Below are 23,304 nucleotides of genomic sequence, written 5' to 3' on the forward strand. Positions count from 1 at the left end.
AGGCTTCTGGGATTCGGGCTACTTTTCCCACAAGCCACCGCGGCCACGGACCTTCAAGCTCGAACTACATTTCCCAGAGAGCAGCGGTCACGGCGGATCTTTGGCTTCCCTTCCATTTTCGCGCTGTTCTCGCGCTGCGCACGGTGAGTTGAATTCATCTCAGGATGTAAGCCGCGCGGGGTGTCGATAGGCTGGGCTTTGGACAACCAAGTTGATCGGGGGTGGGGGAAGAAGCGTTCAAAGCGTGGAAGCCGGTAGTAGGGGCGACCAGTTGTTACCGCGATCTCGGTCCTGTGGTTCCAGCACCACAGAGGAGGGTGTTGGGTGTCGGTAGAGACTGATGGGGAGGGGGCGAGAAGCGCGCGCGCGCGCCGAGATGTGCCTCCGTTACAGTTGGGTGTGGTGCGACTGTGAAATGAGGGTGAGACAAGTGCGCGTGAGACATGTGCCCATGTAATATGCATTTGGTTGCATGTCTTTTACCTGTGCGGCGATTGCTGTGGCTCTGTTGTGTCATTGTCCCTGGCTCTGGATTCCCTGCTGCGTCCTTCGTCTTCTCTCCTTTCAGCTACTTGTGGCTGCCACAGAGGAACGGCTTTTAAAAACGAAGTTGGAGGTTGGGAACGCCTTGGAAATTCCTTACTTGGGAGCTCTGAGGAGCAGCCACGTTTCTCAGAACCACGGCGTTCCCAGAGATCTGACCGCAGGAACTTGCTGTAAACCTTACACAGATTACACGCTGCCCTACTTCCATCTATCTGTGTGACCAGGGCGGGCGTGGACCTAGAGAATGTTGTACAACGAAGTCATTCTGTGCTCCAAGAAAAACCCGGCGTCCTATAACTCCCTACCTGGTCCTGCCATTCCCCGAAAGAAGGAACCTGATAAGGGAAATTGTTACATCCCCCCCAAATCAGTGTTTGGGCTAGTTTTTCTTTCATAAAATTATTGGTTTTAGGGTATGCTTTCCTTTGAAATGTCGTAATCCCGATCTGCTTTCTTCCCAGTGGATGTTGGGTACTATTACGGTAAACCTCGTTAACATTCTCGTGTTCATTGGGTTGCCATTCACATCCTCCTGTGTATTCTTTTTTTTTTTTTTTAAGATTTTATTTATTTATTTGACAGAGATCACAAGTAGGCAGAGAGAAAGAGAGAGAGAGGAGGAAGCAGGCTCCCTGCCGAGCAGAGAGCCCGATGCTGGGCTCGATCCCAGTACCCTGGGATCATGACCTGAGCCGAAGGCAGAAGCTTAACCCACTGAGCCACCCAGGCGCCCCCTTTTGTGTATTCTGTTAGAACCCAAAAAGATTCAGATTTTGGGGGTCTAGAATCAAGGACATTTTCCTGTTTTTGATGATGTGAAGAATTAATGTTCAGTGTTATGGAAATGTTTAACGATTAACCCATATGGTTGAATATTATGCAGCTGATAAGATAATGTTTATACAGGGGCACCTGGGTGGCTCCTTTGGTTAAGTGTCCCAACTCTTGGTTTTGGCTCAGGTCATGATCTGGGAATGCTAAAGTGGAGCCCCTAGTACAGCTCCCCACTCTCAGCAGGGAGTCTGCTTGGGATTCTCTTCCTTTCCCTCTGTCCCTCCCCCATCATGTGCATGCTCTCTCTCTAAAATAAATCTTTAAAAAAAAAAAGTATTATGTTTATACAGAGTTAGACTTCAGGAAAATGTACACTCTATAATGTTAAGTAATACTCATATCTATCAACAGTAATGCCCTGGAAAAAGTTTAATTATATACAGATCTCACTTAAGAAGGTATTACTATGAGAAGTTTTTCAATTATTCAGTTTTCAATTTAACTGTTTATTGAGGAAGAGTAGTGGTGTAGCTACATTTATCAAGCATCTGTTGTGTACCAAATGCTCTTGTACCTTTATTACATTCTGTGATGCAATCTGCAAGTACCACTTACTTGAATTGTGTTCATTTTCAGTAGGATCTTGGTAATGAAAGTGTTGGGTAGCTATAACCAAAGGATATCCAAAGATTGTAGGTGTAATTTGTTTCCCTTTAATACTTTCTCACATCATGCATAGAGTTCAGGTTTCATAAATACAAGAATGAACAACCTGTTCTTTATTTTTTCTTTATGCTTTTTTTTTTAAGGGTTTATTTATTTATTGAGAGAATGAGAGAGAGAATCTCAAGCAGATTCCACATTGATGGCAGTGCCCTACCCAAGCGTTGATCTTACGACTTGGGATCAGGACCAGAGCTGAAATCAAGAGTCAGTTGCTCAACTGACTGAGCCAGGCTCTATTTTAACATTTGTCATATGTTGAAATGTCTTTGAAATATTTTGAAATACCTTATATTGTGGTGATGGCATTAATGAAGGTGTGTTGTAAAACGTGCAGTACCCTAAGGAACTTCTGATAAATATAAAATACTCTTATTCCTACCACCCAGAGATAAGCTATTAATATTTTTTCCCTTTAGCATATGTGTATTGTTTTGAAGAGTATGATCGTATTAATTAAGTCTAAGAGTCAAACCATAAAGAAATAAGAATCTGAGTTTGAAAAAAGAGTCCATGAGTTTTATTATATGTGCATGTGAGTGGAAGAGAGAAGTGACAATTTCTGGTTTGAAAAACTTTTCAGATATTTACATCTTTTAAATAATAGAAGTAACCATTAAATTAATTACCAGGGCAGCAAGTATCAAATAGACAGTCTTTCAGAGTTAGATTTTTCTTAAAAAAAAAAAAAAAAAAAAAAAAAAATATATATATATATATATATATATATATATATATATATATATATATATTTTAACTTTTAAAAAATCTCTACACCCAATATAGGGCTCCAACTAAACCCTGAGATCAAGAGTCTCATACTTGGGGTACCTGGGTGGCTCAGTTAAGCATCAGACTATTGATTTCAGCTCAGGTCACGATCTCAGGGTTGTGGAATCTAGCCCTCGAATCTGCTTGGGGTTCTCTCCCTCCGCCCCTACCCCATTTTCTGCTCTCTTTTCTCTCTCCTCTCTCTCTTTCTCTTTAAAAAAAAGTAAAAAAGAGTAAAAAAGTCCTGTGCTCTACCAACTGAGCCAGCCAGGCACCCCCAGAGTTAGAGTTTTAAAAAGAGATTTAAGATTGGTTTTACAAAACTTTCCAATAACAACTGATTTTTTTTAGGTCTTTTCTAAATAACATTTCCAAGTATGGTCTGTAATAAGAGAAAAGAACTAATAATTTTACTTTTTCTTTCGTGGATTAAAAGTATTGAACCTCTCATTAATGTTCTCACTTTATGAGATACCTGATCAGATTAGATTCTTTGAAAAAATGTCTCTTTTTTTGGCTGCTGCAGTTGGGAGAAAGGTAAATTTCCTCTTCTTTTTTCCTACTCTTAGTATTTTATTAATAAGAAATATAGTCTTGAGGGGCGCCTGGGTGGCTCAGTGGGTTAAAGCCTCTGCCTTCAGCTGAGGTCATGATCCCAGGGTCCTGGGATCGAGCCCCGCATCGGGCTCTCTGTTCAGCAGGGAGCCTGCTTCCTCCTCTCTCTCTGCCTGCCTGTCTGCCTACTTGTGATCTCTCTGTCAAATAAATAAATAAATTCTTTAAAAAATAAAATAAAATAAAATACATCTTTTTAAAGTATATAATTTAGTAGCTTTTAATGTAGTCACAGGGTTATATAACCAGCACCCCTATCAAATTATATGTAAGTACTTCATTTGTTTTTTTATGTGGTAAAGTATGCATAACAAAATTTGGCATTTTAACCCTTTTTTTTTAGAGGGGGGAGGAGGGAGAGAGTATCTTAAGCAGGTTCCTCGCTCACCACGGAGCCTGTTGTGGGGCTTCATCTCACAACCCTGAAATCATGATTTGAGCTGAAATCAACAATCAGAAGCTTAGCCAACTGAGGTACCCAGGTGCCCCAACATTTTAACCAAATTTAAGGGCATAGTTAAGTAGCATTAAGTATATTCACATTGTTCTGCCACCGTCACCACCATTCATCTTCAGAACTTCATCATCTCCAACTGAAACTATACACATTAAACACTTCCCATTCCCCTCCTCCTCCCTCCCCATCCCTGGCACCCACTTTCTGTCTCTCTGAGTTTGATTATTCTAAGAGTCTCAGATAAGAGGAATCATACACTATTTGTCCTTTTGTGACTAGCTGATTTCCCTTAGCATAATGTCTTCAAGATTCATCCACGTTATAACTTGAATCAAAATAACCCTCATTTTTATGGCTGCATAATATTCCCTTGCATGCATATACCACATTTTCTTTATCTGTTTATGGACATTGGGGTTTCTTCCACTCTGGGGCTGTTGTAATACAAACATTTGCATACACGTTGTTTTGGGGTTTTTTTTGGGGGGGGTGAATGTGTATTTTCTCTCCTGAAATACATACGTAAGGGTAGAATTACTGGATCACATGGTAACTCCTACATTACCGGTTTTATTCTTATGATGTTGATGTAAGCGAAACTAATAGACTAATTCAGCAGCTTCCTGGAGGATGTGACTATCAGGGTGGGAAATAGCTCTTTGAAGAAAACTTGCAAAAGGATATAGCAGTGAAATCAGCATGAATATTGTAAGACTATTCTCAGAGAGTTTACCCATCTTTTTAGGCAGTAATCCAGTAATGAGCGTACATAAAAATCAGAGAATGTATTACTGGTAGCTGAAGAAAATAAGAAACGTTTAGCAGAACAATTCAAATTTAATGTACTTCTCCAAGGCCAAGTAAATACTGTTTAAAAGAATGAACTGGGGGCACCTGGGTGGCTCCAGAGGGTTAAGCCTTTGCCTTTGGCTCAGGTCATGATCTCAGAGTCCTGGGATTGAGCCCCACATCAGGCTCTCTGCTCAGCACCGAGCCTGCTTCCCCCCTCTCTCTCTGCCTGCCTCTCTGCCTACTTGTGATCTCTTCCTCTGTGTCAAATAAATAAAATCTTAAAAAAAAATAGTAAAAGAATGAACTGTGCACATTTTGGAAAACAGTTTCCACTCAGAACATAACAAATGTTCATAAGCATATACATTTTAATTTACAACATGGTCATTGAATCAATAACTTCATATGCTTAAATTCTTATCAAGATCGAAAGAAAAATATGTGATATATACACAGGGAAATATTCAGCCATTCAAAAGAAGATTTTGCTATTTGCAACAGCATGAGTGTATGTTACCCTAAATGATGTAAGTTAGAGAAAGGCAAGTAGCAATTTATATGCAGAATTTAATCCTCCAACCCCTCAAGGAAAAAAAAAAAAAAAGCTGGAGCACCTGGGTGGCTCAATTGGTTAAGTGGCTGCCTTTGGCTCACTCAGGTCATGATCTCAGGGTCCTAGGATCGAGCCCCCTATCAAGATCACTGCTCAGCAGGGAGTTTGCTTCTCCCTCTCCCTCTGTGCTCATGCTCTCTCTCTCTCTCTGTCACTCTCATTGTCTCTCAAATAAATAAATTTTTTAAAAAGCCGAACTCAGATACGGAGAAAAGATTGGTAGTTGCCAGAGGTGGTTGGGGTAGGGGGCGGGAGAAATGCATTTAGATGGGCAAAAAGTACAAACTTTGAGTTATAAATGAGTCATGGGTATGTAATGTCCAGCATAGTGCTATTATTAGTAATACTGTATCGTATATTTGAAAGTTGCTAAGAAAGTAGATCTTCAAAGTTTTCATCACAAAAAAAAAATGTAACTATATATGATGATGGATATTAACTAGACTTAACTGTGGTGATCATCTTGCAATATATACAAATACGGAATCATGCTATATAACTGAAACTAATGTTATATGTCAATTATATCTCAAAGAAAGATGTAAGTTTTAGGTCCAAGTCTAATACAACAGTATATTATCTCTAAAAACTGGTTATTGAGGCATGACCTTCTTGAGGTTGCTTTAGGTATTTTCTGTCAGCTTTTAAATATCTAATTACTTGATCCCTGGTGAGATTTTGAGATTTTATAACTTAGATTGCATAACAGTATTCTGGGACACACACACACACACACACACTTTGGCTAAGATTAACCATGTAAGTTTCACCTTTCTTTTTTATTCATCAATACTATGAAATGCCTATGTCAAAGGATATCTTTTCTTCAATGTCTAGGTCATTGAAACAGCAAAGAAACCTGTCTCTTGTATGTAGGCAATTATTATTACTTTCCAAGAAAAAAAAATCAAGAGAAAAAGACAGGTACTGTTGATGTATGAGTGTATAGCTTTCTGGACTTCTTCTATCCACTGGAGCCTAATGATCTGTCAGCCTTTCAATATTGAAATAGGCATGTATCTTAAAAGTAGTATAGTGTAAATGTGGTTTCATAATCTGATTTTTCTGACAGTATTTCTGGAATATTTTCCATGTCTTCATTACATTCCCTTCACATTTTGTATGTAATGTATTTCATAATGTATTTCAGCAGTCAGTTTTTCTGGAATCAGAATGTTGAACCCTGCCTGACCAATTCTATGGATTTTCTAATTTGTATACCCTTTCTTTTCTTTTACTTAATTTTTTAAAAGATTTGTAGCAACATGGATGGGACTGGAAGAGATTATGCTGAGTGAAATAAGTCAAGCAGAGAGAGTCAATTATCATATGGTTTCACTTATTTATGGAGCATAACAAATAGCATGGAGGACAAGGGGATTTAGAGAGGAGAAGGGAGTTGGGGGAAATTGGAAGGGGAGGTGAACCATGAGAAACTATGGACTCTGAAAAACAATCTGAGGGGTTTGAAGCGGCAAGGGGTGGGAGGTTGGGGGAAACAGGTGGTGGGTATTAGGACACAGATTGCATGGAGCACTGGGTGTGGTGCAAAAACAATGAATACTGTTATGCTGAAAATAAATAAATAAATAAATAAATAAATTTTTTAAAAAGATTTGTCTATTTGAGAGAGAGAGAAAGAGTACGGGGAGGGGCAAAGGGAGAGGGAGACAAGCAGACCAGTCTGAGCAGGGACCTGGACACGGCTCGATCCCCGGACCCCAGAATCATGACCTGAGCTGAAATAAAGACCCGGACACCCACTGACTGAGCCATGCAGGTGCCCCTAATCTGTATGCCCTTTCTAACCTATTCATCCTCACTGACCCCAAAGTCAGGAAGTAAGGTGTGTTTGGATGGTGTAGGTCCTTTCCAATCCTGAAAGCTGTGGATGAAGGGAGGAGGAACAGCCCAGTCTCAGGTGCAAGCAGCTTCCCCAAAAGGAAGGACTGGCCAGAAAATTGTCTGTTGAAGTATCTGCATTTCCTGGGGATTAGGGGAAGAGTTTCAATTTATCTAAAATCCTTCTAATCTTTTGCAATTAGGTGCGTTTGTATGGTCGGAGGTATAAAGTAAAATGGAATGTAGAAGCAAAACATTTAATTTCCTTTGTAGTAATACTAAAGCATGCTTGCTCTCATGGGTCTCTTTTTCTTTCCTAGTTTTGGATACTCTATTTTTCTCCAGTAGAGAAACCCCAAGGAGGACTTTTTTCATCAGTTTTTTCATCAGTTCTTGCAGCTGTCAAACTGTGACATAGTGTAAGATGGTGTTCCCTTCTTATTGAAATAAATGTTTTCATTACATTTCATTTCATTCCTGTAATATAAATGTTTTCATTAATTATCTGGAAACTTCCTACCAGAAAACATCCCAATCAATTATTGGTTCTCTATACCAGTGAACAATTGTTGCAGATAACCTCGTGTTCTCCTTCTGTGACCAATCTTTTCCAACCTTTATTTGATTTATGTATATACTGGCTAGAATATTCATTATCTCTTATGAGCCCAACATATTTTAAAAGCAGGGATGGAAGAATGAAAAAAATAAAGTCCTGTAAAGAAGTGATTTGAGGGGCGCCTGGGTGGCTCAGTGGGTTAAGCCTCTGCCTTGGGCTCAGGTCATGATCCTGGGATCTAGCCCCGCATCCGGCTCTCTGCTCAGCAGGGAGCCTGCTTCCTCCTCTCTCTCTCTCTGCCTGCCTCTCTGCCTACTTGTGATCTCTGTCTGTCAAATAAATTTTTAAAAAATTAAATAAAAATTTCAAAAAATTTTTTTAAATCTTAAAAAAAAAAAAAAAAAGAAATGATTTGAGCTTCCCTTGTCAGGATTGTAGCTGTTGAATTAGAGATGAGGATCCCATTTGGCCAAACGTGGAAAGATTCTGACATTTGCATAGGAGGGAGTTTTCTAGGTACAGGTGATAAAACCTGGTAATAAATGGTCTCTTTCTTAGTGTAGGTTGAGATTAATGCTTTGTGGGGCCTTTAAAATTGAATAGAGGGCGCCTGGGTGGCTCAGTGGGTTAAGCCGCTGCCTTCGGCTCAGGTCATGATCTCAGGGTCCTAGGATCGAGTCCCGCATCGGGCTCTCTGCTCAGCAGGGAGCCTGCTTCCTCTCTGCCTGCCTCTCTGCCTGCTTGTGATCTCTCTCTGTCAAATAAATAAATAAAATCTAAAAAAAAAAATAAATAAATAAAATTGAATAGACATGTGATTTAGAACTTGCAAATATATGAGATCATGACCTGAGTGGAAATCAAGAATCTGCTTTTTAACAGACTAAACCACCCAGGTACCCCCAACATAATTTTTTTTTTTTAACATGTTGACTACTGTTACATGTTTTCAGTTTTTTGTTATAAAAAATTCTCTGAAAAACATTCTTCTGCATATAACTTGGGTACCTCTATTTTTATTTCCTTAGGGTAAATTTTTAATAGTGGGCTTTCATAAAAGAAATCACACATTTTAAGGACATGCAATATTGTCTTCTGACCCTGTGATATTAGAATTTGGGTTGATTAAATAATCAAATGTATTTATCCCTTCTTTTTCTTTTTTTTTTTTTAAAGATTTTATTTATTTATTTGACAGAGAGACAGAGAACACAAGTAGGCAGAGCGGCAGGCAGAGAGGGCAGAGAGAGAGGAGGAAGCAGGCTCCCTGCTGAGCAAAGAGCCCGATACGGGGCTCGATCCCAGGACCCTGGGATCACGACCCGAGCCGAAGGCAACTGCTTAACTGACTGAGCCACCCAGGTGCTCCCCTCCTTTTTTTTTTTTTTTTTTTAAAGAGAGTGAATTTACTGAGTGGGGGCGAGAGTGGGGGGACACATAGAAAGAGAGAGAATCTTAAGCAGGCTTCACACTCAGCACAGAGCCTGTGACAGACAGAGTTCAATCTCCTGACCTGGAGATCATGACCTGACCTGAAATTTAGAGTCAGACACTTAATCTACTAAGCCACCTGGGTGCCCCTTTAGCTGTTACTTTTAAATGCCAATAATCCAGCAGGATATAAACTATGAATAGAAGTTAAGTATAAATCAGTGTATAGTGAAGACTACTAAAGAGAGTCAGGTGACCTACTTTGGGAATTCATAGGAAAGTGGCATTGGTTGGATTCTGGCCATTACTATAGAGTTTGAACAAGTTATACTGAGCCCATGGAATCTCTCTGGAGATAAGTGGGATTTATTGTGTAAGCTTTTGCCTTCTGATTCTTTTTTCTCAACTGATGTTTGGATGCAAAGTGAGACTAATATAGTGAGTTGATTGGGCAGTTGTCTGGAAGACCTTGTGGCTAAATGTCAAGGAAAAAAACCTCCCTGGGGTCAAGAAGATTTTAGAGTACTCAGAGCTTTTCTCCAAGCTTAAGAAGAGAGTGTTTTAAAATTAAATGAAGTTTTGAGGCACCTGGGTGGCTCAGTTGGTTAAGCATCTGCGTTTGGCTCAGGTTATGATCCCAGGGTCCTGGGATTAAGTTCTATATTGGGCTCTCTGCTCAGCGGAGAGCCTGCTTGTCCCTCTCCCTCTGTCTACCACTCTACTTGTGCTCTCTCTCTCTGTCTAATAAATAAATAAAATCTTTTTAAAAAATTAGGGGCACCTGGGTGGCTCAGTGGGTTAAGCCTCTGCCTTCAGCTCAGGTCATGATCTCAGGGTCCTGGGATCGAGCCCCGCATCAGGCTCTCTGCTCAGCAGGGAGCCTGCTTCCCCCCTCTCTCTCTGCCTGCCTCTCTGCCTACTTGTGATCTCTGTCTGTCAAATAAATAAATAAAATCTTTTTAAAAATTAAATTAAGTGAAGTCTCTACTTCTTGGATAATAGCTTCTAACACATACATAAGTATATGTATAGCTTTTTAAGTTAATGTATGGCCACTGTTAAAATAATTATGAAGTATTTTTAAAACAAAAAGAAAACCAAGATTACACCTATTAAACAAAGTGATAGTAACATAGGCTGAATAATGTAATAAAATGGATAAATTACCAACCCTTTCAATGGAAATCCTATTCCCTGTCCCTTAATATCTCTCTCTTTTAATGATCTAATCATGTTGTACTCCTGTTTTTTTATCTTATTTTTCTGTCAATAGTGTATCTGTAATATTTTCCTTGTCCTTAAATATGTTTTCCTATTTAGCATTTAATGGCTGCTTTGTGTTCTATTGCCTGAATATTTAGTATTTATGTAGTCAGCTTGGCTGGACTCAAAACAGAGAATGTAGGCCTAGGCAGTTCCTTCTTTGTGTTCATTTCCCATATATTGACCAACTTCAGTGGACCCTGAGGCCCTAAAAAGCACCTCTGGTTTGGATGATGAGGCCTCTATCAGCCTTGGAAGGTGGCAGTGAAGGCAGGTGAATCCACCCATGGAAAGACTGAGCAGCTCAACCTCAGGACTAAATAAGCTTTCCCAACATGGGATCTTGTCCAGTCGGTCTCCTGCTCCTGTATTTGGGTCTGGCTTCAATGCCAGAAATGACTTTACAACCACCTTTGTGTAGTCTGGGACTTTGTGTAGTCTGGTGACCGGGGACTTGGGAGAGACCTTAGATCATCTTCTATTTTTCCCTAAATTGTGTGTACAGTAGTGGGGGCTAATTTTAGAAGAATGGGGGAACAAAAACATTTTATTGAATTAAGTCATATTGGGAACACTAAAACTTTTTTTCTTCTCTCAGCTCTGGATTTTCTGGAATTTGAATATTTTTCAATGGAGGAACACCAAGGAGCACTGATCAGGTCTGACATTTCTAAAACCATGACCTGTGTAAGTTGGTTATTTCTGTCTTCTTGCAATATTATGATTTTAGTCTGTGTGGGTTTTTGATTAGTTAAGCCAAAGCTTCCTACTTAAAAGGGTCTCATTCAGTTATCTGCTCTACAGTTTGTCCTAAAATTAAAAAAAAAAAAAAGATAGCAAATAGCTCAATTTCCTCCCAATGAATGTTTGTTGTCCAGTTTTTGTATTTATTATCCAATTTACTCAGTCCACTTCTATGCTTATTCTTCAATCAAAGGCTATGATGGACCAGTAAAGGAGTGAAATCCCATGAAGGAAATATTTGAATTTCCTTTATAGGTCTCTGGTTTGATGAATTAGAGGTGTTGATCCCATTTAATTACCACAGGTAGATTTTCAAATTCTCCACAGACCTGAATTTCCTAGGCAGATGAGATATGGATATTGGTATCAGTTGGTCTCAGTTTTGGTATGTGATGGTATCTCATGTTCTTGAGCATTGTAAAATGATTGGAAACATTTGTGTCATGCATCTTGCTAAGGAATTATTGAGAGACAAATATATCTATTTTGTGGTTAAATGTGATCTGTTGAATTTGGGTGACATCTCTTTGATTACGGCTCATCTTCATCAGTATACAGTTAGAAAAATGTTGAGTAACTGATGAAAGATGATTATGAATGAGAATATTATCCAAAGGAGTGCAAATGTGTTGATTTCCAGAATAGATGAAAACCTTTGAAATTTTGTTTAACCGAAGTATATCCATGTCAGGAATGTATTAAGTCTGAGATTTCTATAATAAAATGGATTGTGACACAGCCAAAATTTATCTGTCAAAAACAAAGAAAAATGCTTATGATAAGTCCTGGCAAAGGATGAACTCAGTGCTTGTAGAACTGTCAGACTTTTTTCAAAAGCTTTTACTTAATACAGAACTTTTTATATTTAATATGGGAGGGAAATCCCATCTTTGTTTAACTCTGAAGGGGAAATAATTTAGAACCTCACAGTTTTTGAAAATCCATACATCATGCAACTGGCTGATTATATGATTGTGCATTATACTTTATTGAATGGGGGAAAAAATCTTTAATTTCATCCATTCCCCAGTAGGTCTGAGTTTTTGTGATAGCCCACAACCTATAAAGATTTGTCTGTAGTAATAGGATTCTTCAGGAATATGTGGACAATGGGCTTTGATTTTCTAGCCCACTTGTACTATATCACTCCCTTTCTTTAATTCACTCCTATAATCTCCTGTCTTTACCATCTCAAAAGTGTGTTTTCAATTTCATACTACATGGGTTTGCAGTTTCAGGAATTAGTGACATTCAGGGATGTGGCCATAGACTTCTCTCGGCAGGAGTGGGAGTACCTGGACCCTATTCAGAGGGACTTGTACAGGGATGTGATGTTGGAGAACTATAGAAACTTGGTCTCATTGGGTAAGTTTGTTTGACACGAGAAATTTAGAATGTGCTCTGTGTTATGTTGACTTTCAACACAGGGAATTTCAAAGCTGTCTTTCAAGATGTAAGCTGAATTTCTTTTTCTTGTTCCCAGAGGAAGGTTTGAGGTCTGTCTGTTTGTCAGGGCCTCTGCCACCAACCATGGTCATTTCCTCTTTTAGTGATACTTACATCTCCCTCTGGCCCTTCCTTTCTTCCTATGGGGCTGGACAAGAATTCCTTATATTTATTCCATATATAGCTTTTGTCCAGGAAGCCTGGCTTACCATTGTGTTCAGGCTGATTTGCTGTGTCATCCTCTGATCCACTTACAGGGCAATAATTAGGCGTAGACTTGCGATTGACTATAGCTATGAGAAGAGCTCTGTAGCTTCTGTAGTGGTGGACTGGATAAACAGTATTCATTTAAAACTGAAGAGTACACATTTCATTTCCTACAACCAATTTTGTATGATTTACGGCTGAAAGTTACAATTCATGGCATACATCTGTAATTGAATGAATATTTTATAAGTGAATTTTTCTTAAGGAAATAATATTATTATAATTGGCATTATTTCCCAATTATGACACTCATACTGGGGGGGGAATATGTATACATGCAGACAAATTTAATCATCAAACAACCATGCAATAATAGTAGTATCACACCCATTTTACTTGCCAACACTGGGGAAGAGTGTGTTGAAATGAGTTCCTCAAAGTCACAAGGTTGGTAGATATTAGAGGAGAAAGAATTGGTGCATAGGCCCTTAGCTCCAATGAGTATCCTCAAACATTGTTAACCTTTTCAATCACTTTGTTCAATTTTCTCTTAAGAAGAATCTATATGAGTTTAAATTAAAATAAGATTTTATCATACCAACGTGGTTTCTTTAATCATCTCATCCTTCTATTATCTGAAGTCTGTAGCAGTAACAACCTTGATTTCATTATAAATTTAAGTAAAGCTAAAGATTTTGTGAGTTCTGCTTTCATTTCTGTACCATGTGGCTTTTTTTTTTTTTTTTTTCTTGTAAGCAGGACATTCTGTTTCTAAGCCTGATGTGGTTGACTTATTGGAGCAAGGAAAAGAGCCCTGTATGATTTTGAGGGAAGAAACACAAAGACAGTACACAGGTAAGGAGGGGAAGAAAGGCGAAGGAAAACCATCAGGGCTGGTAGCAGCCTGTGTGGTTAAGAGGGAGGATTACATCCCTGTGGTATTTCAAGTCACAGAAAGATTGTAATAATAGTACAAAAGTTTCTTTTATACCTTTCAGCAAGTCTTTCCAAATGAGGAAAGCTTTTCTAGTCCACATTGAAGCCCTTCACCTGTCCACACCCAGTCACAATCTTCTCTCCCTGCTAAGTGTAACTTACTCTTCTGATTTTAATGGCGATCAGTTCCTTCCCTCTTTTCTCCCTCCAATTTCTCTATGTGCTTTTAAAATCTTTAATCTCTAAGTTTCTTCTCCATATCTTTTGTCCCTAACCATTTACTTGCTGAAGGAACATCTTCCATTCTGTTTTGCTGATGCCATTTTGAAATTTACTTAAACATGTTCTCTGACCTCTCTGTATCCTCTAAATAAGTAGTGGGATCAAGAAGCATAATGAGAGGGGCGCCTGGGTGGCTCAGTCATAAGCGTTTACCTTTGGCTGAGGTCATGATCCCAGGGTCCTGGGATGGAGCCTGACATCAAGCCCCGCATCCAGACCTGCATCAGGCTCCCTGTTCAGCGGGAAACCTGCTTCTCCATCTCCTGCTCCCGCTGTTTGTGTTCCCACTCTTGCTATGTCTCTATCAAATAAACAAATAAAATCTTAAACAAACAAACAAAATCTTTAAAAAAAAAATGTAATGAGATTTAGATTGTCTATATATAATTATATATATTATAAAATATTTAAATATATATAAGGGGTGCCTGGGTGACTCAGTGGGTTAAAGCCTCTGCCTTCAGCTCAGGTCATGATCCCAGGTTCCTGGGATGAGCCCCACGTCTGGCTCTCTGCTCAGCAGGGAGCCTGCTTCCCCCCTCTCTCTGCCTGCCTCTTTGCCTACTCGTGATCTCCATCTGTCAAATAAATAAATAAAATCTTTTAAAAAAAAGAGAGAAAGTATTATTTAAAAATATATATATATATTTAAATATATAGAATTTAAATATATGAGATATATTTAAAATATGTATTTTGGCAAGACAACTTCTTCAACAGTCTTCTATACATAATGTGTTGGCAGTATTGATTGCTGGCTTTCAACATACAAACAGAACCGAGCTTATTGCTTACTGTGGTAAAGGACAACACTGCCTCTAAATAGCTTCGGTAGAGGGGCACCTGGGTGGTTCAGTGGGTTAAGCCTCTACCTTTGGCTCAGGTCATGATCTCAGGGTCCTGGAATTGAGCGCCATGTCCGGCGCACTGCTCAGCGGGCAGCCTGCTTCTCCCTCTGTCTCTTTGCCTGCCTATCTGCCTACTTGTGATCTCTCTGTCAAATAAATAAATAAAATCTTTTTAAAAAAATAAATAAGGGTGCCTGGGTGGCTCAGTGGTTAAAGCCTCTGTCTTCAGCTCAGATCATGGTCTCGGGTCCTGGGATCGAGCCCTGCATTGGGTTCTCTGCTTGGCGGGGAGCCTGTCTCTCTGCCTACTTGTGATCTCTGTCAAGTAAGTAAATAAAATCTTTAAAATAAATAAATAAGTAGATAAATAAATAGCTAGCTAGTTAGCTTTGGTAGTGTCTCAAAGGGAGAAATGCCAGGATTGATGTTATTGACAATTGAAAGTTTGGTTTAAGGCCTGTCTTTCAATGTGATTAGGATTGGGTGAAGAGCAAGATACAACAGGGGAAAATTCATGGAAATTAGGTAAGAATTTTGAGGCTTGGGGGACACCTGGGCGGCTCAGTTTGTTAAGCATCTGTCTTTGGTTCAGGGTCCTGGGATCAAGCCCTGTGTCAGGCTCCCTGCTCTCCCTTTCCCTTTGCCACTCCCCCCTGCTTGTGGTTTCAATCTCTCTCTCTCTCTCTGTCAAATAAATAAATAAAATATTTAAAAATAGGGACACCGGGGTGGCTGAGTCAGTTAAGCCTCTGTCTTCAGCTCAGGTCATGATCCCAGTGTCCTGTAGTTGAGTCCACATTAGACTCCTTGCTCAGCGGGGAGTCAGCTTCCCTCTCCCTCTGCTGTACGCTCTCTCTCTTTCTGTCAAATAAATAAATAAAATATTAAAAAAAAATAAATACTCTTCAATAAAAACTCAACAACTAAATGTATTATTATACTTGTAATTTTTTACAAATCTAATAGGTGAGAAGTGGTATCCCGTTTCAATTTGCATTTTCTTTATGAGTGAGTGAAAAATTTTTTCATATGTTTAACAGCCATTCCTTTCTATTTCATGAGTTTTGGGGGTTGTATCTCTCCCCCATTTTTCTATTTGGCTTTTTATCATTTGTCCTTCAATTTTTAAGGGTATTTTTTACATATTAGGAGTACTAGCCATTTGTCTGAAGTGTATGTTGCAAATATTTTCTCCCAGTTTCTCAATTGTTCTTTTTTGTTGTTGTTACTTTGATTATGGCAGTTTATTTATTTTTTAATATAATCAAATTCATCACTCTTATTATCTCTGAATTTTGTGTCTTGGTTAGAAGCTATCACAAGGTTAAAGATAAATATACATCTTTTCTTCCATCACGTGAAAGATTTTATTTTTTACATTTAAATCCCTAATCCATTTGGAGTTTGTTCTTGTATATAAAGGTATGGATCTAATGAAATCTTCTCCCACATGGCTATCCCAGTTGTCCCAACACCATTAATTTAAACATCCATCTTTCCTCCCTTCATTTGAAATGCTATCTTCATCATATAATAAATTTCCGTATATTCTTGGGTCTATTTCTGGGCTTTCTGTACTGTTCTACTGTTTTATTTCTATATCCATCCATAACTAACACATTGCTTTTATTATGGTTACATTGTAGCACATTTTCAATGTATGTTATGGCTAGTCCTGTCCCCCCTTTTAGATTTTCAGTATTTTTCTTTTCTAATTTTTCAATGTTTGTTTTTCCATGTGAACTTGATTATTGATTATTAATTTTTCTAACTCCATGGAATGCTTATTGGTATCTTATTTGAATTGCATTACATTTACAAATTAATTTAAGAAGAACTCTTAAGTTCTTAATTTATAGCTGTTAAGTCTCTTAATTTATAACGTTAAGTCTTCCTATCCAAGAAGAGGGGTTGTTTCTCCATGTGTTGGAGGCTACTTGTGTGTCTTTTAGGAGTGTTTAAAATTTTTCTGAAATGGGTTTTACATATTTCTTAATTTTTTTTTTCCTAAATATTTAATCTTGGGGCGCCTGGGTGGCTCAGTGGGTTAAGCTTCTACGTTCAGCTCAGGTCATGATCTCACAGTCCTGGGATCAAGCCCCACATCGTGCTCTCTGCTCATCAAGGAGCCTGCTTCCTCCTCTCTCTCTTCCTGCCTCTCTGTCTACTTGTGATCTCTCTGTGTCAAATAAATAAATAAAATCTTTAAAAAAAAATTTAATCTTGTTCTTACTGTCATAAATCACATTTTTATCTACTGTTTTGTCCTTTACCTAGTTATGGTCTTACAATAAGAAGACTCTTAATTTTTTCAACAGGTTTATTGGTATATAACTTATATAACATAAAATCATTCTTTAAAATTGAACAAGTCCGGGGCACCTGGGTGGCTTAGTCGGTTGAGCATCTGTCCAACTCTTGATACTGGCTCAAGTTATGATCTCAGCATAATGAAATTGAGCCCTGCATGGGGCTCCACACAGTAGGGAGTCTGCTTGAGATTCTTTCCCTCTGCCCTTCCTTCCCCCTGCTCATGGGCACTCTCTCTTTCTTTTTCTCTCCTTCTCATATAAATACATACATACATACATACATACATAAATCTTTAAAAAAATAAAGTGAACAAGTCAGGGTTTTAATATAATCACAATTTTGTGCAGCCATCACCAGTATGTAATTCCATCACCCCAAAAAGAAATCTGATACCCATTAGTAGTCACTCTGTACACCCTACTCTCATAGTCTACCCTAGTCTCATAGTCTGCTTTCTGTCTGTAGATTTGACTATCAGGAGTATTTTATATACATGGAATCATACACATGAAGACTTGTGTGAATGGTTTCTTATGCTTTTGAGATTCATCAATGTAATATCAACTTCATTCTTTTATTGTGGCTGAGTAACATTCTATTCCATTATTATTTTTGCTTTGATTTTGGTATCAAACTTAGGAAATCATTGTATAATCCAAGGTCTCAAAAAGTTACCGCTATGTATTTTTCTAAGAAGTTCCCAGTTTTAGCTCTGACATTTAGGCCTTTGATCCATTTTGAGTTAATTTTCATATGTGCTGTAGGGTGCCAAGTTCCAACTTCATTCTTTTGTACATGAATATCCACTTATTCCTTCATTGTTGCTAAAAAGACTTCACTGAATTTTGTTGGCTCCCTTTTCAGTAAGGAATTGATCATAAATGGAGATTTTATTATCTGAATTCTATTCCATTGATCTATATATCTGTCTTTATGCCAGCACTACACTGTCTTGATTTATTGTAGCATAGTAGTAAGTTTTGAAATCAGGAAGTGTGAGTACTGTTACTTTGTTCTTTTCTCTTTTTTTTTTCAAGATCATTTTGGCCTTTTGGAGTCTCCTCTATTTCCATAATGATCAGCTTGTCATTTTCAGCAACAAAAGCAGTTGCCATTTTGATATGGATCGCATTGCATCTGTTGATCAGTCTGTGAAACATAATAATCTTAACAGCATTGCCTTTCATGAACCTGAGAGGTCTCGCCTGTTATTTAGGTATTTAATTTCTTTCCACAATATTTTGAAGTTGTCAGTGTATAGATCTCAGGCTTCTTTTGTTCAGTTTATTCCTACATATTTTATTCCTTTTAATACAATTGTAGATGGCATTTCTTTCTTAATTTTGGTTTTAGATTGGTACCCTTGATTTTAGTAAGTTGACTTTATATCCTGGTATACTACTATGTCATCTGTGATATAGTGATAATTTTATTTCCTTTTTTCGGGTAATTTTATTTCTTCTTTACCTCCTTCTTACCTTTGATTTATCTTGTCTAATTGAATGGCTGATATCTTTACTACAGTCTTGAATAGTTGCAGGGACAGTCAGGTTCCTTGATTTGTTCTTGATCTCGGCAGAAATGTCTGGAGTGTTTCCCCATGTAATAAACCAGCTTTAGAACTAAGGGTGTGTGTGTGTGTGTGTGTTTTGTGTTGTGGAAGTATCCCTGAGCTCCTGTTTGCTTGGATTCTTCTCTGCTAATATTTTATATGTTTTCTCTTGACATTTGTAAGTGATTTGGGCCCATATTTTCTTTAAATGTCTCATATCAGGTTTTATTTTAAAATTTTTTCATAAAAATTACAAGAGAATTAGAAAGTTTTCCTTCGTTTTCAATGACCTAGAACAGCTTATGGAGCACTATTAGCTCTATGGGTAAAAGCAGTTATGACCTTCTGTGACTTGTCTCCCAATATTTCCTCCAAAAAGAACAAAGGAATGAAAATATAGTGAATCTAGGCAAAATCCACATCCTAGCATATCTTAAAGGCAAGATACCAAAAGTTCCTTATATCTATAAGAAAAAGACTAAAATTAAAAACCCCAGGACACTCGTCCAATAAAGGCAGTTGGTTCTTCTTGCTCTAAAATTAGGGTGTGCCTGGGTGGCCCAATGGGTTAAGCCTCTGCCTTCAGCTCAGGTCATGATCTCAGGGTCCTGGGATCCAGCCCCCGCATCGGGCTCTCTGCTTGGCAGGGCACCTGCTTCCCCTTCTCTCTCTGCCTGCATCTCTATTTGTGATCTCTCTCACTGTCAGATAAGTAAATTAAGTCTTAAAAAAAAAAAAGTAAAATTAGGAGCACCTGGCTGTCTCTGTTGGTAGAGCACAAAACTCTTGATCTCAGGGTCATGAGTTCAAGCCCATGTTGGACATGGAGCCTACTTTAAAAAAAAAAAAAAAAAAAAAGTAAAATTCATTACTATTGAAAGAGCCTCACAATGAAAAGGGTATTTATATAGATCACCAACTGATAAGATTTTGCCATATCTATTTTTATTTCTCTCTGTACTATGTTTATGGAGGTATTGGAATGCATGTTTTAGGTATCATGACTGTACCTGTGAATCATTGAGCATATGTCTCCTAAGAATAAGGATATCTCCACTCAAATAAGAGTATGTTTTTAAATTTTTTAAAAAGTTTATGTATGTAGTATGTATGTATGTATATAATCTCTACACCCAGTGTGGGGCTCAAACTCATGAACCAGAATTAAGAGTTGCATGATCTGGGGTGCCTGGGTGGCTCAGTGGGTTAAGCCTCTGCCTTCCGCTCAGGTCGTGGTCTCAGGATCCTGGGATCGAGCCCCACATCGGGCTCTCTGCTCAGCGGGGAGCCTGCTTCTCCCTCTCTCTCTGCCTGCTTCTCTGTCTACTTGTGATCCCTCTCTCTGTCAAATAAACAAATAAAATCTAAGAAAAAAAGAGTTGCATGATCTTTCAACTAACCAAGCCAGCCGTGTTCCCCAAGGGTGTGTTTTGGGGGCACCTGGGTGGTGCAGCCTGTTGAGTGTCAGACTCTGGATTTCAGCTCATGGTCTTGAGGTCCTGAGATCCAGCCCCCCGTCGGGCTCAGCACTCAGTGCAGAGTCTGCTGGTCCCTCTCCCTCCTCCTGCTTGCTCTTGCTGTCTCTCAAATAAATAAAATCTTTTTTTTTGAAGTGTGTTTTCTAAAGTCTATATAAATATTTTTCACAGAGAGGCAGTTCTATTTTACATAACTGCTAAAATTTTTCTCAGGAATTATTCTTTCTGCATTTATTGACATAATCATATGATTTTTTTTCTCCATTGTTCTGTTACTGGGTTGAATTCTGTTTGACTGACTGAATTCTGGAGTCTAGTTCCGGTTATGGTGTGTTGATACATTATCCCCTTTCAATATTGTTAGGTTGGAATTTTTATATTTTACTTGGGTTTTGGAGTGCCTCAGCTGATTAAGTATCTGCCTTCGGCTCAGGTCAGCTCAGCCCAAGACTCTGGGATCGAGCCCCATGTCCAGCTCCCTTCTCAGCGGGGAGTCTGCTTCTTCCTCTCCCTCTGCCTGCCATTGCCCCTGCTTGTGCTCTCTCTCACTGTCAAATAAGTAAATAAAATCTTTAAAAAAAATCTTTAAAACATTTTTTTCTTCAGGTTTCATGATGAAATTAGCCTGTAATCTTCGTTTTTTTATTATCCTTTTTAAGGTTGGATAGAACAATTACATTCACTTTATGAATGTGCTGAGGGGAATGTGTGCTTTCTACCCCCTTTTGGAATGTTTGAAGAAATATGCCAGAAAAACCATCTAGGCCTTCAGCTACCATTGTAGTTAGTGTTTGTTTGTTTGTTTGTTTTTGACAGAGAAGGGTAGGGGCCCTATACAAAGCTCAGTCTCACAACCCTGAGATCATGACCTGAGCCGAAATCAAGAGTCACTTTTTTAAAAAAAGATTTTATTGATTTGAGAGAGAGAAAGCACAAGCAGGGGCAAGGGTAGAGGTACAAGCAGACTCCCCCTTGAGTGGGGAGCCCAATGTGGGTCTCATTCCCAGGACCCCAAGATCATGAGCTGAGCTGAAGTCAGACGTTTAACCGACTAAGCCACACAGGTGCCCCTGAAGATGATTTTTAAAATTTACTTGGATTGGGGTTCCTCGCTGGCTCAGTGAGTAGAGCATGTGACTCTTGATCTCAGGGTAATGGATTTGAGCCCCACATTGGGGGTAGAGATTACTTTAAAGACGAAGGTTTTTGTCAAAAAGTAAAACTTACTCAGATTATGTAATGCTAGAATTATTGAAGTTTTCTGTCTATTGATTTTGTGTTTCATCCAGGTTATTAATATAAAAAGGCTGTTTCATGATGTCATTTTACTGCATTTGTGAGATGTGGATGGCCCATAAGCAATGTCCCTGTTAGTTGGCATTCCTGCATTGGATATTGTTGCCATCTCCTTTTCCTTTATTAGTTTTGAGAGAATCACATTAGTAACATTGCTTTAAAATAAAATGTGGTATTATGGATTTTCCGTGTTATTTGTGGGCACTATTTTGTAAAAGTACTTTTATCTTTCTAATTTATTTTCATTTTGTTCTTTTTCTAACTTCTACAATAAATGTTTAGATCATCAATGTTCAGGTTTTCTTTCTCATATGTATTTAAATCTGTTATATAATTTTTTCTACTTTAACTACATTATATGTAAATGGATGCAGATGTTTTAATTTGGTTCAAAGTAATTTCTATATGAAAATTTAGAAAATACTACCTTAAACTATTTTTTCTCCCAATGTTTTGTTTTTAAAAATTATTAAGCCAAGTGCCAATATTAAAAATATATATGTAGCTAATTACACTTCTAGATTTAACTTTGGTTATTAACATTTTGCCTTTTTCTCTATATATATGCACCTTTCTTCTTGGCTTATTTGGTGGTAAGTAGCAGTTAATCATTACATTTCACCTCTCAAACAGTTCTTTGTGCCTCTCCTAAGAATAAAGTCTTTCTTCTATATAGTCACACTGTGACTATCATTAGCAATTCAGCCTTGCCATCTAATATAGAGTCCATATTTAAATTTTTTAGCTTTTTTCCAAATATACCATTCATAAAATTTATTTCCATAATTCATTCCAGATTCATACACTATACTGCATTTGGGTGTTAGGCTTTTTATCTTACTGTTATTCTACCTTTTTTTTTTTTTTTCCACTTTAAGTTTGGTTACTTTGTAGTGTCCAGGTTAGTTTTCTTACGGAATGTCTGCGTTCTGGGTTTGAAGTTTTCCTCTTATCATTAGCATTAGATTAAGCATTTTGCCCAGAGGTGGTGTGTAATTTTTTTGGTAAACTTTATTTTAGGTTGATTCTAGATTTATGGAAAACTGCTAAGATAGTAGAGAGATTTCCTGTCTATACTTCTCCTGATTTCTGCCTTTGTTAACGTCTTATATCATTAAGATGCATTCGTCAGAACTAAGAAAATGACATTGGTATTAACCAAACTCTAGGCTCCATTTGTATATCTCACCAGTTTTTCTGTTAATGTTGTTTTTCTGTTCCAGGATCCTTCCATTCAAGGTAGCACATTGTATTAATTTGTCACGTCTCCCGGTCTCTCCTGGTTTGTGACAGCTTTTCAAGTTTTCTTTGTCTTTCCAGAATTTGACTGTCTTAACAGACACTGTTAGGTATCTTTCAGAATACCCCCCAGTCTGGGTCTGTTGTTTTTCTCATGATTAGACTGGAGGTAGGGGTTTTTTAGAAAGACTGCAACAGAAGTAAAATGTCCTTTTCATCACATCATGAGGGATACGTGATATCCGTGTGCCGTCACTGGTTATCGCCCTCGACCCGCAAGGACGACAAGAAGCCCCAGTTCAGATGTATCTTCTCTCTTTATTTCCACAAGTCTACACACTTATATACGTTTACATGACCAATCAGCGAGCAGGGTACAGGAGGGAGTGAATCAGGCTGTGCACCTAAACGAACAACTTCGCTAGCAACCAATGCTGTTTACTTCCTCTTTGGGCATTCCGCTTAGTCTCACTGAGGCAATCCTAACCTGGCAACTAGCCAGGCGCCATCTTTTAATGGCGGAAGCCGCCCTGGCCAGGGGCCTGCCTCCGACACCTCCCCCTTTTTTCTTTTATGG

At 38.4% G+C, this 23,304-nt stretch overlaps 2 protein-coding genes across 3 annotated transcripts in view; both read left to right on the plus strand.

Moving 5' to 3' along the window:
* The window catches only part of LOC131818932 (zinc finger protein 585A-like), a 68,201-nt gene that overhangs the window by 35,859 nt on the left and 9,038 nt on the right, over window positions 1–23,304 (plus strand).
* LOC131818930 (zinc finger protein 573-like) lies at window positions 51–21,675 on the plus strand. Of its 2 annotated transcripts, none has more exons than XM_059153713.1 (6): window positions 51–143; window positions 7,454–7,552; window positions 10,985–11,073; window positions 12,363–12,495; window positions 13,540–13,638; window positions 21,482–21,675. In XM_059153713.1, exons 3-6 carry the CDS (start codon window positions 11,017–11,019, stop codon window positions 21,487–21,489), a joined length of 297 nt encoding a protein of 98 aa, XP_059009696.1. In that variant the 5' UTR covers window positions 51–143; window positions 7,454–7,552; window positions 10,985–11,016; the 3' UTR covers window positions 21,490–21,675. The 2 variants fall into 2 exon arrangements, with proteins under 2 accessions (XP_059009696.1, XP_059009697.1); XM_059153714.1 differs by having other exon boundaries at window positions 58–143; window positions 13,543–13,638.

This window comes from Mustela lutreola, chromosome 16 (genome assembly GCF_030435805.1).
Source record: "Mustela lutreola isolate mMusLut2 chromosome 16, mMusLut2.pri, whole genome shotgun sequence".
NCBI lineage: Eukaryota > Metazoa > Chordata > Mammalia > Carnivora > Mustelidae > Mustela > Mustela lutreola.

Coding starts and splice junctions, on each gene's coding strand:
- LOC131818930 (XM_059153713.1), top strand. CDS start 11,017: ATGGAGGAACACCAAGGAGCACTGATCAGGTCTGACATTTCTAAAACC. Junction 11,074..12,362: donor TTTCTAAAACCATGACCTGT/GTAAGTTGGTTA, acceptor ATGGGTTTGCAG/TTTCAGGAATTAGTGACATT. Junction 12,496..13,539: donor TAGAAACTTGGTCTCATTGG/GTAAGTTTGTTT, acceptor TTTTCTTGTAAG/CAGGACATTCTGTTTCTAAG.